At 37.4% G+C, this 20,698-nt stretch overlaps 2 protein-coding genes across 2 annotated transcripts; both read right to left on the bottom strand.

Annotated features, from left to right (window-relative positions):
- Window positions 1-1,129: 1,129 nt before the first annotated feature.
- Window positions 1,130-2,006, bottom strand: LOC118750994. The gene is made up of 3 exons (XM_036485751.1): window positions 1,761-2,006; window positions 1,369-1,678; window positions 1,130-1,287 (listed from the first exon to the last, which is right to left on the bottom strand). The coding sequence occupies exons 1-3, from the start codon at window positions 2,004-2,006 to the stop codon at window positions 1,145-1,147; spliced, it is 699 nt and encodes a 232-aa protein (XP_036341644.1). The 3' UTR covers window positions 1,130-1,144.
- Window positions 2,007-3,324: 1,318 nt separating this feature from the next.
- LOC118750996 lies at window positions 3,325-20,212 on the bottom strand (the record flags this gene model as incomplete). The annotated part of the gene is given in 6 exon segments (XM_036485753.1): window positions 3,325-4,276; window positions 4,357-4,508; window positions 7,718-7,871; window positions 10,535-10,640; window positions 10,733-10,810; window positions 15,365-20,212. Coding segments are annotated over 6 exon segments (5,418 nt in total). The 3' UTR covers window positions 3,325-4,152.
- Between the last annotated feature and the right edge of the window lie 486 nt (window positions 20,213-20,698).

Raw genomic sequence — 20,698 nt, 5'->3', positions numbered from 1 at the left:
TCGTGCTCGGGCAACACGCTTTGTGCTCTCTTTCGTCTGAGTAACTTACGGTTTACACCGGACAATACTGCCCTGCAAAAAATGCGACTAATCTGGAATGACTCCGGGAGCAATCCCAAAGGAACATGCGCCTAATAACACTTTTGATCTCTTTATATGGAATGAACTGTTCGCTTTTGTTCGAGCATGTCCTATGAAAAGACTAATTGTTCCTCTTCAAACCCTAACGGGTACAAAAGCGACTAGTCACTTAAAAAAAAAATTAAAATAAAATTTTGCGCCAGCCGCGATTCGAACCAAGGTGCTCAGGTTTGTTAAGCGAATACTCTCTTTTTAGGTACCAACGCCGCACATGAAATTTCATTGACTAAGTGCGTACATATCATTAAATTGTTAATAGTACCCGATAGAGAAGAGTCGAGGACTAATTGACCTCCAATTATACCCGTAAAGGATTAATCGAGACTAACTGATCACCATTAGTACCCGTATGAGACTAGTTGCGACGAATTAATGCCCAGTTGTACCCGATTGAGAGTAATCTCGGAATACTCTCTTTAGAGATTAGTTGCAAAATTTTTTGCAGGGTGACATGACAATAGCAACACATGCACACTTTTTCACTAATACATGCATACTTTTCCATGCATGCGTTTTTGACAACTAATACGTATATTTTCATTGTCTTGACAGCATTGTCCAATGTAAACGCGCCGTAATTCTGGTTGGCTCTTCACAGCCGACCATAACAATTGCGTACAAAGGAATTGCTTTGTGTGAACGCGAAGGACAACATTAAACGGAGAAATTGCCAAAGATGGCAACAAAAGTTTCTCTGTGTGAACCCAGTCTTAGGGACCAAAATACAACAGTTTTACGACCACTCGTCGATGTATAGATGTATACATGCGCCTAAAAGTACGCTACTTCTTAGCTGAATTATTTAAAATGGCAGCCGTGTGTTGCTCATACGCACCGGTGGCGACATCCGCCTTATATGCTAATAAAATTATATACATAGAATACAACAGCTTTTTGGTGTAAAAGAATGCTTCGTTAATGAATATTTTATATTTGAATTGTTTCGAACATTTGGTTATGTCTTATAGTTGAAATTAAAATTGTTATAGTAGCTTGCTACTACTCAAAAAACATCAAAATATTCGCTGTCGACTTCAATTACAGTGAAGTTCTCCTGATTTCCAAACATCCACCACTGATGCAGAATATTGCGAACGAATAGGAAACGAGTTGTTATAAATTCGAAAAAGTGGAAGAAGAGTGTACCTGATTTGAAACCGATAAATACAAAGGATTAGGTGATAGCACAGCAGCTATGATTTCGTAATTCGTAAACGAGTAACGTACTTGAGGTTAAGAGCGCACACGACGCCACCACCACTTCCTGCACAGTCAGCTGCTCGTTGGGACTGGCATTAATTTTGTCCATACAGATGAGCACCTGTTGTAGCACCACATGAGCCAGCGGCAGTAGGGAAATGCTTAACAGCAAATGCTTCATAATCGCACCGCCACAACGCGTCGAGAATAGTGCGCCGAACATGCGGCGTAGATTCAACTTCTCATCCGGTATATCGAGAGGGGTGTTGCAAATTTCACAATGCGTGTCTCGTCGATGCAAAATCCAACGCTTCAGACACGGTATATGTACAAAACCCTTAAACGCAAAACAAAAAAAGCAAATAAATATGCGATCGCACCAATCACCTCGCCTAACGTCGGATACAAAGCACACTTACCACACTGCCGCGACACTGGCAAGGGCAACGTGACAGCTGTACGTCACTTCGATTGCAACGACAAATGCGACAAGAGTTCCCAAATTCATTTGATGACTGTATCGTCGTTACCGATTTGCAGTCGTTTACGGCGTTGACTGGCGTCAGTGGCGCAGCATTGAGTGTCGTGGGGGGACCAGTCAGCTGTCCAGTTGCCACAACGCTGTTGAATAACCGTATGGCCGTCGCCTCCGATAGTCCCTGCATACCGTTGGTCCGTAGTCGAATGGGCGCGCGTGCCGATGTTGATGGTTGGGACAGCAAGGCGTCAAATAGCGTAGCTCGTGCTCTTGGCAGCAATGATGACGGTGGAGGCGGCGGAGGCGGCGGAGGCGCTGGTGGTGCTGCCGAAGGTGGAGGAGTAGGTGAAACCAAAACCAGGGCCGGTGGTACTAGTTGAGCAGCGGCGTCGGATGGAGAAGACGACGTAATTGGAGGCGCTGGCTGCTGCAGCTTGAGGCCTTTGAAAACTTCCTCTATTGATCAACTAATAATTTTTTTTTTATTTTCTTGCGATTTTCATACTAAAAATTTTAACATTTTTCCATTTACATATTTTGAAAATCCAAAGCAGCGACGCCTCGAGTTTGACAACAACTGCAAATAAATATAACGACACTGGAACGGAAGTAATTGTAGCAGGCGTTTGCCACAAAATGGAGGAAGGGTTTCTTATCAAAAAATTTATCAAAAAGTAATTTTAAAAAGTAAGCAGAACAGTACTGTTTATTTGTATGTATGTATGTAGATGGCATATCCGAAATACAGAAACGCTGAGATTCAACTTGGTTAACCAGTTTCCAGCAATAAACTACAGCGGGGAAAGCTATTCATATAACCAGAAAACTTGATAAGCAAGAAGGTGGGAACCATAGCGATAGAAGAACAATTTCGTTGAAGTCAATAACGTCGATAAATTGTTCTTCTATCGCCATAAAAACTACAACTCTCACATAATTTTATGAAAAAAAGAAATAAAAAAATATTAGTCACGACTTTTTCTATTACAGTTACGATATTGTTACGTCTTTTTGCATGTCAGGTGACGATATATACATACTTACTTCGATACGTTCCATTTTAAGCATTAAAAAGAAACGATTGGTTTACCGTAGCTTGAAAATGTTAATCTCTATATTTTCGTAGCAACAATTAGTACAAATGTAAACAAATATTAAAAAAACAATAAAGATATGTGTGTGTGTGTATAAAATTTTTTTAGATGAAATTCTCATAACTAAATATGTAAGTCAACATTTCGTAAATTTTACAATACATATGTATATAGTATACAACGGGTATGAGAATAAAAAAAAATATTTAAACACTGATTATGTGTGAAAGGCATAACTAAATTGTAATTGATAATTATTTTGTAATTAATGTGTGTAATTGTTATTCATATACATATATTTTTACATTTCAATTAAAAGAAAATCTTTATTGATATATTTATTTATGTGTAAATATGTATATTATTTATTGTAATAAACGTGTTGTTAGTATCTAGGCGTGATTTCATATGTTTCTTATCGAGAAAAGCGAAAACAAGCGCATGTGAAATATTGCATTTTCTCCATACGAGTACGGTTATACATAAAATATGTATTATATATGTATATATATATCATCAATAATGTGCTTGCTTCTTTTTTTACAAGTCGATTATTCTACTTAGTTCAATTTTTAACAAGTAGTTTTGTATGTAATTTTACATTAATGCACCACCAACAACAAGAACAATTATTCAATAGTCCAAAATAATTTTGCGCTACAGCGTGTAAATTCACAAGAAATTTCAAAAAATGTTCACATTAATTATTTTTGTACGTACAAAAATATAGTCGACTTAATCTACGTCGTACGATCCAGATCGAGTTACAAAAGTTTATACTCGTATGTACAATGTACCTACATATGTACATATGTATGAGAGATACGTTCTGTTTTTATTGCTCAAGATTTAGGAAACCAATACACAAAATGTTATGTTTTTTTTTATATGCAATAATAAATATATTTAATTACAAATACGTACTAGGTTTTCGTAGTTTTGTTAAAATTTCTTCATACGTTTATGAATTATGTTTTAATTTTTTTGCAAGAGTTAGCAGAGTAGTACATAGAACATGAAATCGTTCATCCCAGTGCCCAATACCATTGTATTCATAATTAACAACAAAAAATTTTGGCAAATATGTAGAACCGTTTTTTTAAGATCGGTTTCATGGCAATGAAGGATTAGTATACACCAATAGTTATTTTTCAATAAATATTTTTAATTTTTTTTTTTTGCTGATGACCGCAGGCTATGATGTCAGAAGATTATTTAATTTGTGGTTTTTCCCCGATTTTATTGGCAATTACGGAAACGACGGTAGATGCTCTGTACGTATATGAAAACGCATTTCCAATCGGGTCGTTTCATCTCTACCATATCCTCGACATCGAGTAGTGGCGCTATGCCAGCTTTCTCACTGAAATGCAAGAAAAGTTAAAATTTAGAAACGGTACAATCCATAAGCTACTTTAATTATTTGTTTGTTTAGGTACTTACTCGGCCACAGTGAAAGCTAATTCAAAATTATGTCTTCGGCTTTTTGGTGTTAATTTACTATAATCGAAGGCATCTGGCAAGAAATGATGTATTAGAGCACAAAATGCTAAACCATCTGACCAGCTGGCACTAAAGTTAGTTATTTGGACGTTCTGAAAAAACAAATTTAGTTTATTTTAATAAGCTTACTCTTTGCAAATTCGAAGCTAAAATAACAGAAAAAGACAACATTGCTTCAAAAATAAAAAAAAGCATATGAAACAGCGAACAGAAAAATGGTAAAAATAAATGTATAAAAATATTTAGGGGATTCGCAGGATGTGGTAACCGTTGTAAAATCTTAAGCTTAAATTTTTTTTTTTGTATGTAAAACAACGGCTAAAAGTAGTTTTTTTTTATCCGTTTAAAGACATTTCGGTGTAATTTGAAATCCTCTAAAACCATTTCAATCATTATTTGACATACAAAAATTTTAAGCTTAAGATTTTACGTCACTTAACATGTCTTGTGAATCTCCTAATCATGTAAATAAAATTATAATGTAGTTATAAGATTAATGCCCGGCATTAAAAAAAAACAAAAACTCATTTTCTCATAGGAAAGCAAAGGAACGTAATGAATACCGGCGGCAACATGCGTGCGAGCAAACTGATGATATCTAAATTATTAAGCGTATTGGCTTATAATAGGCGAGTTCACGATGTGTAGCATTTTGGGTGTTAAATTACCACACTTAAAATGCTACAAACCATGAATTCACCGTATACAAATACATATGTATCTATATGGACAAAAAAAGCAAACAATATTTGAAAAATAAAATTAGAAAATGCGCTGGTTAGGGCACAAAATTAATAATATAAAGTTGTTCCTCTCGAGTTTGAATATATACTATTACCGAGTGTTTCATAAGTATACATTTTTTTTTTCTCGCCACCCTGTAGAGCAACAGCTAAATCGAATGTTTTCGTATAACCTTTTTGGATAACACGCCGAGACACGTAAACATCGTTTTGGGTCGTAGATTACAGATCTGTATACCGGTTTTGGATCACTTCATTTTCCCAAGATATTACCATTTTAAGTTTGAATTGTGAATGAAAATATCAAACTTTAAAAGTTAAAAAATTTTAAACCAAAAAATTTTGCATAAATTTTTCCCCTACAGTGGAATCGATTTTTGCTAATGGTAATAGCAGGAAAAATTCTGAAAATTGTCTCTACTAATGTAGAGTTCAAAAGTGATGAACGTTTTTTTAAAGACGCCCTGCACTAAATAGTTAATAGCATTAAAATATGAAATTTAAAAGCCATTGTTTTCTGTAAAGAATAACTTAGCTACATTATATGCAAAACATTTTTTTAAAGGCATTAGAGTTCGGAAACCATTTAGAATGATGAACCGAATGAGGAAACCCAGATTTAGCTATTTTATAGGGTGCTGAAATGAAAATTAGGAAGTGTTCCAAATCGATGGGAACATTTAGTCCCCAGTCCTGCTCCATACAACGTAAAACGGTCAGCTTAACATACATTTTTAGTGGCTCTTTCCAAAGATTGACTGTGCCACCTACAAACGCTGAGGCGTGAAACCCCCTAAAGTGCTACATTTTTTTTTTACATTTTGAACTAATTTCGCGAAGGCAATTGATTAATTCAAATATTATATTTATTTCTTCATTCACACTGTGCTGCTTCTTCTTCTTGCTTAAAAATCAAATTGCGCAATTTGGGGTAAGTGAAACACACACTCTGACGTTTTTTTTTTTAAATAACACTGTGTACAGATACTAGCTGTTGTTAAATAATTATAGAAGCCATATTTAAAATTTTCTAAAACCCTAAAATTCTCAACTTACATACATACGCTATTTATTAATTTTCATCTCAGATATTTACCTAGCAATTTTGGATTTTAATATTGATTAAAGGAGGAATAATTTTTCCTTTTTCTCGAAATAATTAAGATCCTATGGACATTAAAATTTAAGGATTTTTTTTATGAAATTAGAACTCCAAAGGTTTTTTTCTTATTTTTTTAAACCAACCGATTTTTTTTTCCTAAAATCATTGCTGTTTCTGAAGTCAAACAAAGAACTACTTAATTTGATTAGGACAGAATTATATTTTCCTTATTTATGTGAAATTATGTAAAAGTGGATTTCATTATTTCAAGAGTTTTTCGTTGGGTCTATAGGCCTATGACCTATACTTGGGGACTTAAAAAGCTCGTGCGATCTTCTTAATATTTTTATCAATATTTTGTATGTCGAATTGTTATGACTTTCATAAATAATAAATTAAAAATGTCATTCCAACTCGGTTCCTATTTTGTTGTATTATAATGGATGCACTTCCTTTTAAAAATATACTGACAATCCAATTACTGGTATGGATTTTTTACTATAATGGGTTCATCATGCCAGTGCCTATTTACATTACGCCAGCGCTGGCTGGACTGGCTAACTGGACTTACATGCTACTGGAATAATGTATTTGGGGCATAATATCATGAAGAATTTCTGTTTAAGGGACAACATTTTTCAAGTACCCAACAAACACAAAAACGAGGGTGGCATCGTCTCGAATTTGAGGCGAGCTCGAGTAAATCAGTTTTCTCGAAGGGTTTTTAATTGCATCGTCTTCGAGGCACAATCAAGAAAATAGTTTTTTTCGAAAATATTCTCTCTCAGGTAAATAAAACAAATACAATTTCTTTAGATTTTTAAATCATATAAAACTTGGGTCGAAATAAATTGCAATCTCAAACCACCAGCGAGCTGAAATCTTGAGTGGAAAAATCAATAATTCTCGAAACGCCAACGATTCGAAGAATAAAGATTATAGAATCTCCAATGATTAGAAAAATTAAATGTTCTCGATTCGTCAGAGATTCGGCGAATTCGTTGTGTTTATTGGGTATTTACTTTCGAAATATATTTGTATTTTTCACTTCATATATACATATGTATGTACATCCCCAGATCAGAGTAAAAATCTTTTGGTTAGTTTAAATCAAAGAAGGTGCCTGTGTACTAAATTAAAACTCATTTTAGCAAGCTCATTATTTTACTGTTAGGTCATTTTTAGCGAAAAACTGAAGCGTTTGTTAATATAGAATTTCTTAAGCCCTGCATATTTATGCACAAATAATTATTTAAGCTTTCTGCAAGTAACATTTGTTAGCGGGTTTTTTGTTTAATAAAGAAATATGTATGCTTCTTCGCGATCAGCATAACTTTGATAGTAAAAGGTAGTATGTAGTAGAACAACGAGTAAAGCGCTGTAATTTTAATTGTTGCTTTGATAGAATAATTTTAATAGATTTCGTTTTTTTTCGTTTTTTGATTAAAAGAGATACCTCATATTCCTGCGTTTTCGATTGGCACCACTGCAGAAGTTGTTCCTTAACAGTGGCGGCGCGTGCATTTAATGCCGGATCAGTAAATTGGAATATGCGTGCGGAACCGGAAGGTGAGGCTGTGCCCCCGGGAGTGGTGGGTGTTGACGGTGATCTGAACAACAAGGGGTTTATCGTTTTTAAGCAACGTTATTTTGTAGCAAAGGAATATTGAAAAAAAAAAAATTAGTTCTACTAGTAATTTCGCTGCGATTAAACAAATTTGAGAATAGAAAAAGGTCTGCAGTAAACTTTTTACTTGTTTAATGGTTTCTTAACATTTTGTGTGCAAAATTAAACTAAGAAGTTTGCAGTAGAGCTCTACAGTTGGCATTAATGATTTTTTATATTGTCTTAATTGATTAGACACTGAGAAGATTGGTGTTGAATTTCTACGATTATTAATTTATAGTAAAAACCAAAGTCATTTGGAGTATTTTTCAAACGCTAAGTAAATATGTATAGTATATCTTGTTTTGAATATTATAGAGTAATGAATTTGTGAGTAAATTTTTCCATATATTATATGTATGTATACTAGGGTGATCTAAAAATGCATGTGAAAAAGTAAGGTCGCAATTTTTATGCTCTCACCCCCTAAGATTATCCTATACCGCCCAAAAATATACCCCTTCTCTTTTATTTTGAAATAAAAAAATATTTAGAGATCGCTCAAAGCACTAAAAGTTTTCCAAAGTTATTTTATATGATAAAAAAACAATTTTTGATAGAAATGTTATAGAATTCTTGAAAATCAATATTTTTCGACCGGTAAACTCTGTTTCTCTTCAAGAGAATAATACCCAATTATTTTTTTTAACCATTTTTGCACAGTAACTTTATTTCATGGGTCCGTCAAAAAATGGTTAAATAAACAATTGGGTATAAATTATTGGAATCTGCTGATGAGAAACAGAGTTTTCCGATCGAAAAATATTGATTTCGAATAATCCGATACAATTTCTACGAAAAGTGGGTTTTTTCCCATATAAAATACATGGAAAACTTTGGCCGACTTTTAAATATTTTTTGATATCAAAATAAAAAGTAGCGATATATTTTTTTCGATATAGAACAATCCTAGGGAGTGAGAGCATTAAAATTTCGACTTTACTTATTTTGGACCACCCTAATGTATACACAAGTGGTTTGTTGTTATCGGCTACCAACACCTTATATTAAATTCTCCAATTAATAGTACGAATAGTCCATTAATGTTTCCTCCTCCACCAAATACCGTTTTCACAGTTTATTTAAAGTAGTTTGAAATTATTATTAAAAAATTCATGATTATGACTCTGGAGTTGAAAATCTATACATAATAGAATTCAACTTATATGGATAAAAAAAAATATAAAAAAAATTGAAAAGACTTTTAAAAATTTGGCCGGTTGTCACTTCTTATACATACAAGTATACGGCAAAAGCATGGCTTCTTAACTCGGTAGGCTCTCCGGTACGAGCAACATCTAACTTAAAAAAAAAAAATTCTAATAGCGGTCGCCCCTCAGCAGGCAATGGGTAATCCATGAGTGCATTTCTGCCAAGAAAAAAGCTTACATGGCGTTAACATGTAAGTCCCCTCCCTTTTGGGTGACAACATCAAGGCGCAACCCACAAATACTGAAAAAACTTGGTAAGATGGTGGCTATTTCGCTCGACATGCGAGAGTATTTACGCTGATAGTAAATAAAAGAGCATATTCCAGCCTAGTATTCTATATCAGAAAAACTTGGTAGCAAAGAAGTCAGAATGTATCAAAGCTCAAATAATAAGAGCTATCATTTCTGAAGTTAGGAACCTCAGCTCAATCCATATGCATACGTTTTTTTTGCAGTAAGCTCAATGATGCGAGCGGAAGCTGCTGATACTATTCTGCAAGAAGATCTATCGGATAGCCCGAGATATGACAGTCTCACTCGGCTGCAGATAACCTAGAGTGTCTTCTGAGTGACCGAATAGCGTCTTAAACGAAATTGAAAATATTTACTAAGGTCAGTGCGCCGCGAGTTTGGTTTAAGATGTACCGGCTTTTAACGCTGACTTGGTCATGCCGTACAAATTGACACAACGTGGAAAGGGAGAAGGGGCAAGAAAGAGGCCCCGTTTACGATGGAAAGACCAGGTGGACAGGAACTTTGGCTTCACTTGATGTTAGCAATTGGCATCACTTAACACTGAATACAGCCAAAATCGCTTCACCAAACAAGAAGAAGAAGAAAATGAGTCTGATCTCATTACAAAAAAAAACCAATGTACCAATAAAAAATTTTGAATTATTGACAGTTTTAATGGGCCTATTGCAAGCAATTTGACTATTTTATGAACTTTTCCGCTGTGGTTGTATTGGTTTGGAGTGCGTGCTACCATTCGCAGGGCCTGGGTTCAAGCATGGTTCAATCCAACAACAAAAAATAAAAACAAAAAAGGTTTTTTTCTAATATCGGTCGCCCCTCGATAGGCAATGGCAAACCTGTGAGTATATTTCTGCCATGAAAAATACCTTCTCATAAAATTACAATCGCCGTTCGGCGAACATCAAGGCGCACGCCACAAATCGGAGGAGAAGCTCGGCCAAACACTAATATATGTGTAAACGCCAATCTATTATTATTATTATTATTATTATGAACTCTTCCAATACCAGAGCACACAATCATGAATATCAATACTTATTTTACTAACCATGTATGTTGTTAAATAAACTTAAATGTTTTTTATATCCATAGTTATGTATATTTTAAACAAACAAAAAGAACGTAGGTAATAATTTCTTACTTTGGCGATTGCTGAGAGTTTTGTTTGTCCAGCTGATGGAATTTCGCAAACGGCGAAGCTGGCTTCGATGCAGAGCTGCCAGCGCCACTTACAGTGCGTGTTGTAACTGCGAGAAAAGAATGTTTAATAAATAAACAAATAAGTATATAAATATGTACATTAATATAAAAGGAAAAACTAAAAATAAAATATACCTACCTTTAGTTGTAGTTGTCACAACGGCACCATCTTTTTCCTTTGTTTCCGTTTTCTCAGTGGTCGATGTAGCTTGTTGCTCTGTTGAGGTGGTTATTTGAAGGTCAGTTACATATTATGTATTTGTGTGTGTGTATTTTTTTCAAATATTTAGTTTTTGTTTTGGTTGATTTGAAGCATTTTTAAAGCACAAAAATACGAAAAAATACAAAAAAGAACAAATATATATATATAAAGCATGCGTTAGTCAAAGCTTTTTAATTTATAATATAGATATACATATATGTATATTATTTGTTGTATAAAATTTGAAGCCCAAAATGTTCTCTACACTTTTTGTTTTACCAGATACACATTTAAAAATTGTACTACATATGTATTTACAATTTCTTATAGCTACATTCTCATACCAAAAATCCCAAAAAAAAACAAACTTTTTATTTTGCAAAAATAGGTTAGTCCTAAATATTTTTAAAAGGCAGTACAAAAAACAAAGTAAAATTCGCACAAAAACCTCCATTTTATTGAGCTCTCAGGTAGAGCTGTTTCCATTTCAAGTTACTGAAACTATTTTTCAATACATTACGGCTTAAAAATTAAACTTTCAAAAACTCTTATTCATCTTCATTAGGGTACCTCACGAAAAAAGTCAGGAAATATTTTTTATATTTTTTTTGTTCTTTTAAATATTAGGATGCTGTGACCTTTTTAATTAAAGTTAAACCTCAAAAATTTTATTAACTTGAAAAAAATAAAATAAAATAAAATAATGTTTATACTAAAAAAAAAATTTTTAATTAAAAAATATTGTTTGGAATCGCTTGGAATGGGAACCGAAGCTGGGTGTTATTGCGTTTACTACTTCAACAACAAAAAAAAGTTTAGACCCCTATTTTACCATTTTAAAATCGCGTTCTCCTCATTTTAAAGTTAAAATTCTGTTTTGCCATAAAATGCATTTTAAGTTGACTATGGAAGAGTTAAAATGATTATTACAATAAAACACAATTTAATCGTTAAAGCCTTTTTCCAACTGCCCTATGACTACGGGCCATTATATTTTAAGACATTCGGAAAAATATAGAGATTTACGTGAGTAAATTATTTTGATTCCGTTTATACAATATTTAACATTTTTATGCAGGCCTTTTAAGCTTAAACTCTTCTATCAAATGAATTTGGAGGTATTTTCACGTATTGTATGCAGAGTGTTGCACCCTAATGGAACATAAACAAATCAATGGTGAATTCTGAGTTTTTTCCTACATTCACGGTGTAAAAAATCAACAACAAAAAATTTCACCAAATAACCGAGTACAGGTCGTAAGTCGAGTCGAGTAAAAAACTATGTAGGAGTAAAAGGATATTCTAAAATGATGTCCGAAATATATATGTTTTGGTGAAAATTTGTTGAAATAATTTTGTTGCACTAAACATAACGGAAAAGAAACTCAGAGATTTTCAGGGTGTTAAAAAATTTTCACCCATATTTTGGTAAATTATTCGATCAAGGTTACGATCTTTACTGGGTCGCTTAAAATATTTATTATCACAGTTGCAAAGCTTTATTTTCTTAACATTTTTTGAGAATCGTTATTTTGGACTTTTAGTTTTTCCATCATTTTTTAACCATAGCAATGGAGACTGCGTTTTCATCACCGTTTTAAATTTTTTATGATATAAAAATTTACATATGTAATATAATAATAATGATAGAAAAAAATAAATTTCAAAAATAACGGTAACAATTTATCGAAAAAATAAAAATTATAAAACAACTGTTAAATTTAATAAGAGAAATGTTAATTCAATTTTAACGGTTAAATTATGATTTTTATTATAAAGATCATAACCGTTACGGTCTCTGCTATTTAAAAAAAAATATATATATTTTTATATAAGCTTTGTTTATAACTTTTTTAGAATCTACCCGTTAGGCCAAAATTGCTCCAAACCTAGAGATAACTTCGTTTTCCATATTTCATTTTCATATTTTTTACAAAAAATTTTTTTTCAAAATAAATAATTTTAAAATTAAGTTTCCTCGAAACGACATTAGCGGCATAATAAAGCTTGCAAGACAATGATGTTTTCACAAAAATAAACTTTAAATTAAATACCTAAAAATTGCATTGCCTTTAAATATTTACACGTATATTCAAATAGTTTCAGTACTTAACACAACATTTCTAAGAGGTTTCATAAAAAAATGCATAACACTAGTTAAAAGGTCCCACTGTATACACCTCTAGAAAATATTGTATCTAGTATGAAAAAGAAAATGTATAAAAATCGCATGCAATATAACGAAGAGAACGAAATTTCTTATTTAAGTATAAAAAAGAGTGTATGCATTTTCATTAGATCGTACCACATTACAAGCAAGCAAAAAAAGTTCGCCGTACACCTCTGAGTCTAAAGTAGTTTTGCAAGGCGATTCGTTAAAAGAAAAAATTTACCGAACCTAAAAGGCGACCCTTTTCAGATTTTTCGGTGACAACTACATTCGGCAACAAGAAATCCTTTTTAAAATAGTTCTACTAGAATAATCGAAATACTCCCTTAGCAAAAGTTTATGGACTTTTGTTGAGCTTTAATTTACTGACATTAGCGTGGTACGTTAGGGTGGTAGGCACTGAGATCTAGTGGATAAGTACTAGAACGGGGTACTTGAGAAAAAAAAAAAATTAAAAAAATTGTCTCCTTTAAGATGTAACTTCAAATGCCGAACTTTTGACGAAAAATGTAAAAAGTCGACCCCTCGAACCAGTCGAAATTGCTTCGCAAAAATACCTTAGACTCAACGGTGTGCGGCGAACTTTTTTTCCGGTACGGTCTGATGAACATACTACATACTATATATATGATAAGTAAGTATATATTCGCATATGAATGGAAAAAAGACGGCATTAAAAAAAAAAAGTAATAAGAAGCAACGAGCAACAACTTCTTGAACAAATTTGTAGCATAGTTATTAAAAAAATGCATGCGTCTTAAGCAGTTTTTGCCTGTCGTAGCGATAGTGTACATACATATTTATTCATAAAAAAATTAATGTATGTACATACACTCGCGAACAAAAAAATGTACAGTGAATGTGTATCGTATAGTTAAATTAAAAGTACCAGGTCTATATATGTACATGTATGCGTATGTTTTTAATGTGTTTGTTTGTATATACAGAAGGAGGGACAACATGGTTGTATTATTATTATTCCAAACAGAAACGATTTGATTCTTTTCCAAATTAGTATTTGTAGTTAAAAATTTGTTTGCCAATTTTCGTCGTAATTTTTTATTCACTAATATTATCAAATTGCGCTTCAATATGCAGCATATCAACACGAACAAACAAATTAACGATCGAGCGTATCAGCGAGTAGAAAAAATAAACGAGCATGTGAATGTGTGTGAGCTGGCGAGCAGGCGGGCAAGTGGGCGGTCAGGTAAGTGAGCACAATTGCGCTGAGTGGATTTGATTTGGAGGCTGTGGATTGTGTGGACTGCGAGCTGTGAGGTGTGAGCTGCTTGTGAAACTGGGCAGGGCTGGGCGAGGCTAGGCAAGAAGCTGGCTTCACAACTTGGCCTTGAAAGGCTTTAATAAAATACGAACGAAACACAGTACGTTTACACTGGACTTGTCAGTTTGAGGTTAGTTTTTTTTTGAACAAAGCACTAGCAGGGCGTTTTGCTTTTAACTTGATGGAGAACTTCAGGAAAAAACGTGGCACATGAAAATCGTTGATGAACTCACACTGTATGGAGCGAATGTGTAGCAACCAGCAGAGGCGAAAATGAAGGTGGAACGTTTTCTGGTACCGAATTGTTGGTTTCTATAATCGCTGGAACCAGTAACTCCGCGGGGGCTTTTCAGACGCATATGTGCATATATGTTGATATGGCTATACTATTGTCGTATTTCATTAACATAAAGTGTCAGACTTTCCGTGAGATCCTCAGAGCTACACCATTTCTCATTTCTCTTCACTTATTATACGTTTGCAGTGACATAAAGGGTTCATCGCATGTGAATGGTATTTGTTTGCGTGTGTTTGACGTATGGTGTAAGCATGGTGATAAATAGTTTATATGTACGAGTATTTTGTAATTAAATTGAAATCGGCGTTAAAATTGCAATAATAAAACAACATGTAGTCCCTCAACTTCCGTTATGCTTCAAGTCGCTTTGTCCGTTGCAGTTTATCAGTCCCACAAATCAAAAATCAAGTAGTAGGGATAAGGAGTGAGTGAGAGAGAGAGAGAGCGCGATACATATAAGAGGGAGGGTTTGATAAAATAGTAAATTAGTTAATAGTGCTGACGATGAGCAACGTTCGAGACACGGCAAGTATTTAATTCAACAGGAATCGTGCTTGAAAGCACTGTCTGGCTATATTTCGCTGTTGTTGTGCATTCACAACTAAACATTGATTCCATATTGATTTTCATTTCGAATTTCATTTTCCCTCCGCTACAATTTGGAATGGTTGGCACGCACAATGATCCCAGCTTAGCACGCGCACCTTACAACCTACGAGCCCATCATTAGCTGCTCGAAGGCGTCTTCAACGTTGCTCTCGTCAAGTAGATTCAAATTCGCAATATGCGGCATTGTTGCGCTTCGTGTCAACCCACCCCCCAACACAGTTGTTCCAGCTGAAGGCACACCATTGCTCGTCATTGTGGTCAGCGATTTGCGACTCGCCGAAATCTTTTCGCTGGTTTTGTGCCGATTGATTGTCGATTTCTTGGGACCTCCTGCATTGGCGGCCGACGTTGTTGCTGTTGTCGTTGTTGCAGTCCTCATTTCAACTGATTCTTCTCCCAATTGGTTTGGCGATCTTTTGCCTGAAAAATATGCCTCGACGGTGCGTTTCTTCTCACCAATTTGTGCCTTATCGATGCCCGCCTCATACATGCGCACATTCAACGTATGCCCAGACTTGGTGCGACGCAATTCGCCACCGCCGTTGGCGCTGCTGCCGAATTTTGGCGAGGTAGGTGGCAGCTGTGCATTCGCTTGATTTTGTAGTTGTACTATTTGGTTCCACGAATCGCTCTTGCTCAAGCGATTCGTGCGAGGAGGATGCGCATCAAAATGTGTTTGCTCATTCTCCTCCTGCCGACGCGACATTGATGTGAATGCGCTGATGTTGTTGAAGACAATGTTGCGCGGTATGAGATCTTCGTCTGGCTGTGGAGTGGCTGGTATTTCCACTATAGAAGGTTTCTTGGTCAATGTTGAATGTTGCACAATTTCGTGGTGCCTACTCTTTGTGACCTTCGTGCTGCTGCTCTCGAACTTTTGTTGCGTTTGTGTATTGGTCACGGGACTCTGATAAGAATTGGGCATATAATGATGACGTTGTGGTGGACCAAACTTTTTCAGTATGGGCATATCCTCTTTGGGCAGTGATGACTTGACGATATCTGGCGTATCAGGTGGAGCCGATGACTTGTACTCCTGCTTAACTACGGTTTTCGTGTCCAACATATAAGCCGCTTTTCTTTTTTCTTGTTGAATATCGAAAACATTACCAAGACTCTTGCGTCGAGTTTCCGTCGACTGTTGTTGTTCTTGCTCATGCTGTTCGAACTTACGCTGCTTGCTAGCGACCAATGATTGCTGCGACAGTACGCGATTTTGGGCTTGCAGTGGACTTATCGCTGAGTCGAAGGTTCGTTGCCTTGGGAGCGATATCTGCTGTGGCTGAGTGTGCTGTTCAAAGGATTTAGTCTGCCATGTAGAAGATGTTACCTGACTTCTTGTCGTCAATTTAGGCACACTTTTCACTTGCGCCGATGTAGCTTGTACTGGAGGCTGATATTCTCTTTCTTGTTGTGGTAATTTGGACTGTACTTGTGGTGGAGCCAGCGGCTTCTTGTTAGGTGGTTGAGTATATTGTTGTTGATAGGCAGGCTCGGATTGTGGCGGGGGTATATAGTGCGCGGTAGTTACCGCAGATTTGGGTGCTACATTTGGCTTTGGTTGTGGCATGCTTTGCACATTGTTGTAGCTTTTCGTCTGTGGGGGCGCCCGAGTTTGTGTTTGGTACATATTTTGTGACTCACTGCTACTGCCAATAGAGTGTTGGGACTTGTGTTGTGGCTTAACTTCAACCACCGAATGTATGGGATTGGGAGTCCAATTTGTGCCGGGTGAAGGTAAGTTTTGTGACACTGATGAACTGGCGGACGAATTTTCAGATACATTGCGGTTTCGCTGCAATGGCAATGAATTTGGATGTTGTTTCCCATAGCCGTTCTCATAAATATCCTCTGTCGGATATGTGACTACATAGGCAGTTTGAGTCTCACTTACGAAGGGGAGTGATTTTGCAGAAGAAGCGCTGGATACGGCGCTAACCTGCTGGTATTGCATTTGTTGCTCTTCTTTCCGCGTATTATTTACACTTGTATTATTAACCTGTTCCACATACTTCTGCTGTTCCGCCCGATATTTCTTCTCAGCACGTGCCAATTGCAAACTGCGATCGATGTGCTGGCTGGGCATTGGTGGCGTTTTAGCACGTAATTTTTTCGGGTTAGCTTGAACCGGAGCCTTAATAGTGCTCTCAATGTACTCTGGCGTGCGGTTAGGCTCAAATTTGGTGAGTTCTGGGAACAAAGGTTCAACGATTGGCGCTTGATATGCACGACCATCCGGCGATAGACAAGTCTTTGGCGACTCCACTTTCCTCACAACCTCCTTCTTTACTTTCGCTCCACCATTTCCATTTTTACCGATATTTCTCATTGCATGCAGAAGGTTTCGCGCATTGCGTGAGTTCTTGCCGAAGACTTCATCATCGCTGGCATGCGCTGTACGCCTGTCGCGTATTGTTACAGCGGTTTGACTTTGGGGCTTTCCCATCACCCGAGTTTCGGCGCGGTATTCCAACAAATTATCTGAGTCCAGATCATCGTCGGTGTAATCCGTTTGCTGCATAGTTAGGATACTGGGACTTGTTGGCGCGCTTCCCATAGGGCTGACATAATCGAATTGCTTTGCTCTAGGAATATTGTTGTAGTAGGCGCGAGTATCTCCAGGCGGCTGGTATGTTGGATTGGAACTGGTGAGCACCAATGGTGTCGCATTCGGATCGGTTAAGGAACTTTCGCGCTGCCGCACATAGTCCACAGTTATTGAAGTCTCCACAGCTGATGGTAAGCAGGGATAACTTTTGTAGTTGCTGTTGCGCGCCATGTCGGCATACGTAAATGAGATATTGGTTGGTGGTGGTGGCGGACCGTAAGTGTCAGATGTAGAGCCGTAGGCTTGTGACAGCTGTGATGGTATATACTGACTGTGTGCGGCCATATATGGATCAGCGGTGCTGGGCAGTGAGGGTCTTTTCTTGTACTCGTCCATTGGTGGTTGTTGGCTAACCTTTGACGAACGCAGCGAATGATGCCTCTGCAAATATGAATTTTGACGATTATCATTTTGGGAACGTTCCTCGAAGGTATGCGTTTTCTTTCTGAAATCGCTATTGTCTACTGCGGGCCTAGCGACCCACGGCAAACCTATGGGCGATGAGGTGGTGGATGAAGGTGATGTCACTTGTGTGCCATTCACTGACTGTTTTGTGGTCAGGAACTGGAACTGCGGTGAGGCAGGCGATATCTGTGCTGGTGCTGAGAGGGGTTTATTAGAAATGGATGGTGGCTGCCAAGTATTCAACTTTTGCGGCAGTTGCGGTATGGGTTTGAAAATGTTATGACTAAGGGAGTCGTTGTTGTCAATGGGCCGGAAAACTGACTGAGGGGCGTGCTGAAATTGATTGACCGGCGCCGGTTTTGGCACCGACATGCTTGGCATGGCGGCATGCTGTGCTGCAGCCAAACGTTCTCGCTCCATAATCTCCCTCTCGTAGTACTCTCGTTCGATTCGATCGCGCTCCTGCCGCTCACGCTCCAAGCGCTGGCGCTCAAGACGGTCACATTCTATACGTTCGCGTTCAAGGCGCTCTCTCTCTTTGCGGCGTTGACGTTCGTTTGCCTCTTGTTGAGTGCGTTGCAGCAGTTGCTGCTGTTGCTGGTATTGTAGATATTGCTGTTGTTCTTGTTGCTGCAGATGGTAGTCCTGTGCGGCTACTTGTTTCTGCCAGTAATTCTTGGCAGCGCTGTGTGGCACGTGACCGGGCGCTTGCGGTGGTTTGCCGGTGGTAACCTGTGCCGCGGCGCCCACTTCAAAGGTGTGTTTCAAGTTTCCGAATTTGTTGGTCCAGTTAGAAACTGAACGCGAACCAGTCCAGCCGAGACCAGGCTTATCGCTTTGTTTGTTGATGAATGCTAGAAATTTGTGATCGTTTTCAGTCTTTGGTACGAATGGTGGTATAACGCTGCGAACTTTTTGCTTAACATTCACTTGAAGTGTGCGCTTTAAGCCCAGCTGTGGTGCTTTGTCCTCCGGCTCGGAATCTGTGTCAAAGTCGGGATTGTATTTTTTGGACTTCGGTATATCGATGGTATTTGCACGCTTCAGAAGTTGTTTTTTATTTGAGAAACGATTAGATTTCAAACTGGAATCAGGTGAATCATAGCCGTTCACATGGGACGCTGTCGGTTCTTCATTCGGTGCATTCGAATGTGTTTGTGTCTCATTTTTGGTAGAATTTGGCTCGAAACTGACGGAAAAGTTACCCGACAACGGACGTTTGCTCTTTGAGGTATCCTTTTCTCGCTCAGTTGTTTGTTTTTCGCTATTAAGGCATGTTGTTGTGTTCTTTAGTTGCGCAGGTACAAACTGATTTGGACGGTATAGTGCCGAAGACGAGTTGCCCGTCAGTATCGCACCCGACGACGGATTTTTCTCGATAGGGCACCACTGGGGCGGCGTGACAGGATTGCCCGTCAGACCGCTTTCAGGCGTTGTGCAATTGGATATATTCTCTATCATTTGCATATCTTCCATGTAACGTCTTGCGTCGGCCAATTCTTCCCGACTTACGCCGACTGTGTGGCGACTGTTGCGATTACGTCGACGTGCAAAACGTTGGCGATTCGAACGTTGCCCATCGGTCTCCGGCGAGGAGGCCTCATCATATGCCCCCGCATTGTTGGCCATATTTGACAGACTCAGTGCAGCGTCGGGTGAACTGAGACCCGTTTGGAGGCGGGCGACCAACGCAAGCAGAGCCTCGCGTTTACTACCATCAACTGGTATATCCTTGCCCTCTTTCAAGGACAGCTCTAGACGTGTTAGAGCGGCTGTGACCTCTTCAATCAAATTTGTATCACTTTGTAGTTGCAAACTATCACGCAGACCTGCCGCAATGAGGCGCAAGTCCTCACCACTCTCTGTGCCGGAGTCCTCCTTCTGAGGGACGCCTAACCTATCGATCTGTTTCTGCTTGGAAATGACGCTATCACTCGAACGATTACCACTACCACCAACTTTGGCCGTACTGTTCTTCATCACAATGTCGCGTGTCATTGTCGGTTGAGATTCTTTGGAATCTAATGGCTTGTTTGTATTTGTGTCACTATGTGTATGTGTATTTGAGTCAGTTTGTGTATTATTGTTGTTGCTGTTGTTTGTATTGGTTTGGTCGTTGTGGCTTACGCTGCAATTGTTGTTGTTGCAATTATTAAGAGTATACAAATCACTACGTTCACTACTACTACTACAGGCCTTATTTGTATGCTGTGTGCTAGTCTCTGCTACTTGATTCACTTCCGTATTTGGTGCTTTTTCGTGAGTTTTCTGTGAGTTGGCATTCACTTTTGGCTTTGGCAAACTCTTTTGCAATAGGCCTTGCAATAACGGCACTAGCGACTCACCCTCACTAACGGATTTCGAATCGGTTTTATCGGCACTTGCTTGAACGTCGTCACACTCTTCGGCAGAGTTTGAAACTTTGCTATCACTTGAGGCAGCTTCTTCTACAACGGATTTAGCTTCCGCTTTATCAGCTGCCTGAACTTGTGGAGCAATTTCATTTACTTCTGCTTTTGCTTCTTCTT

Source organism: Rhagoletis pomonella, unplaced genomic scaffold (genome assembly GCF_013731165.1).
Source record: "Rhagoletis pomonella isolate Grant_MI unplaced genomic scaffold, Rhpom_1.0 Rhpom_scaffold_00486, whole genome shotgun sequence".
NCBI lineage: Eukaryota > Metazoa > Arthropoda > Insecta > Diptera > Tephritidae > Rhagoletis > Rhagoletis pomonella.
The sequence above is the reverse complement of the archived record's forward strand: the minus strand, read 5'-3'. Positions and strand labels throughout refer to the sequence as shown.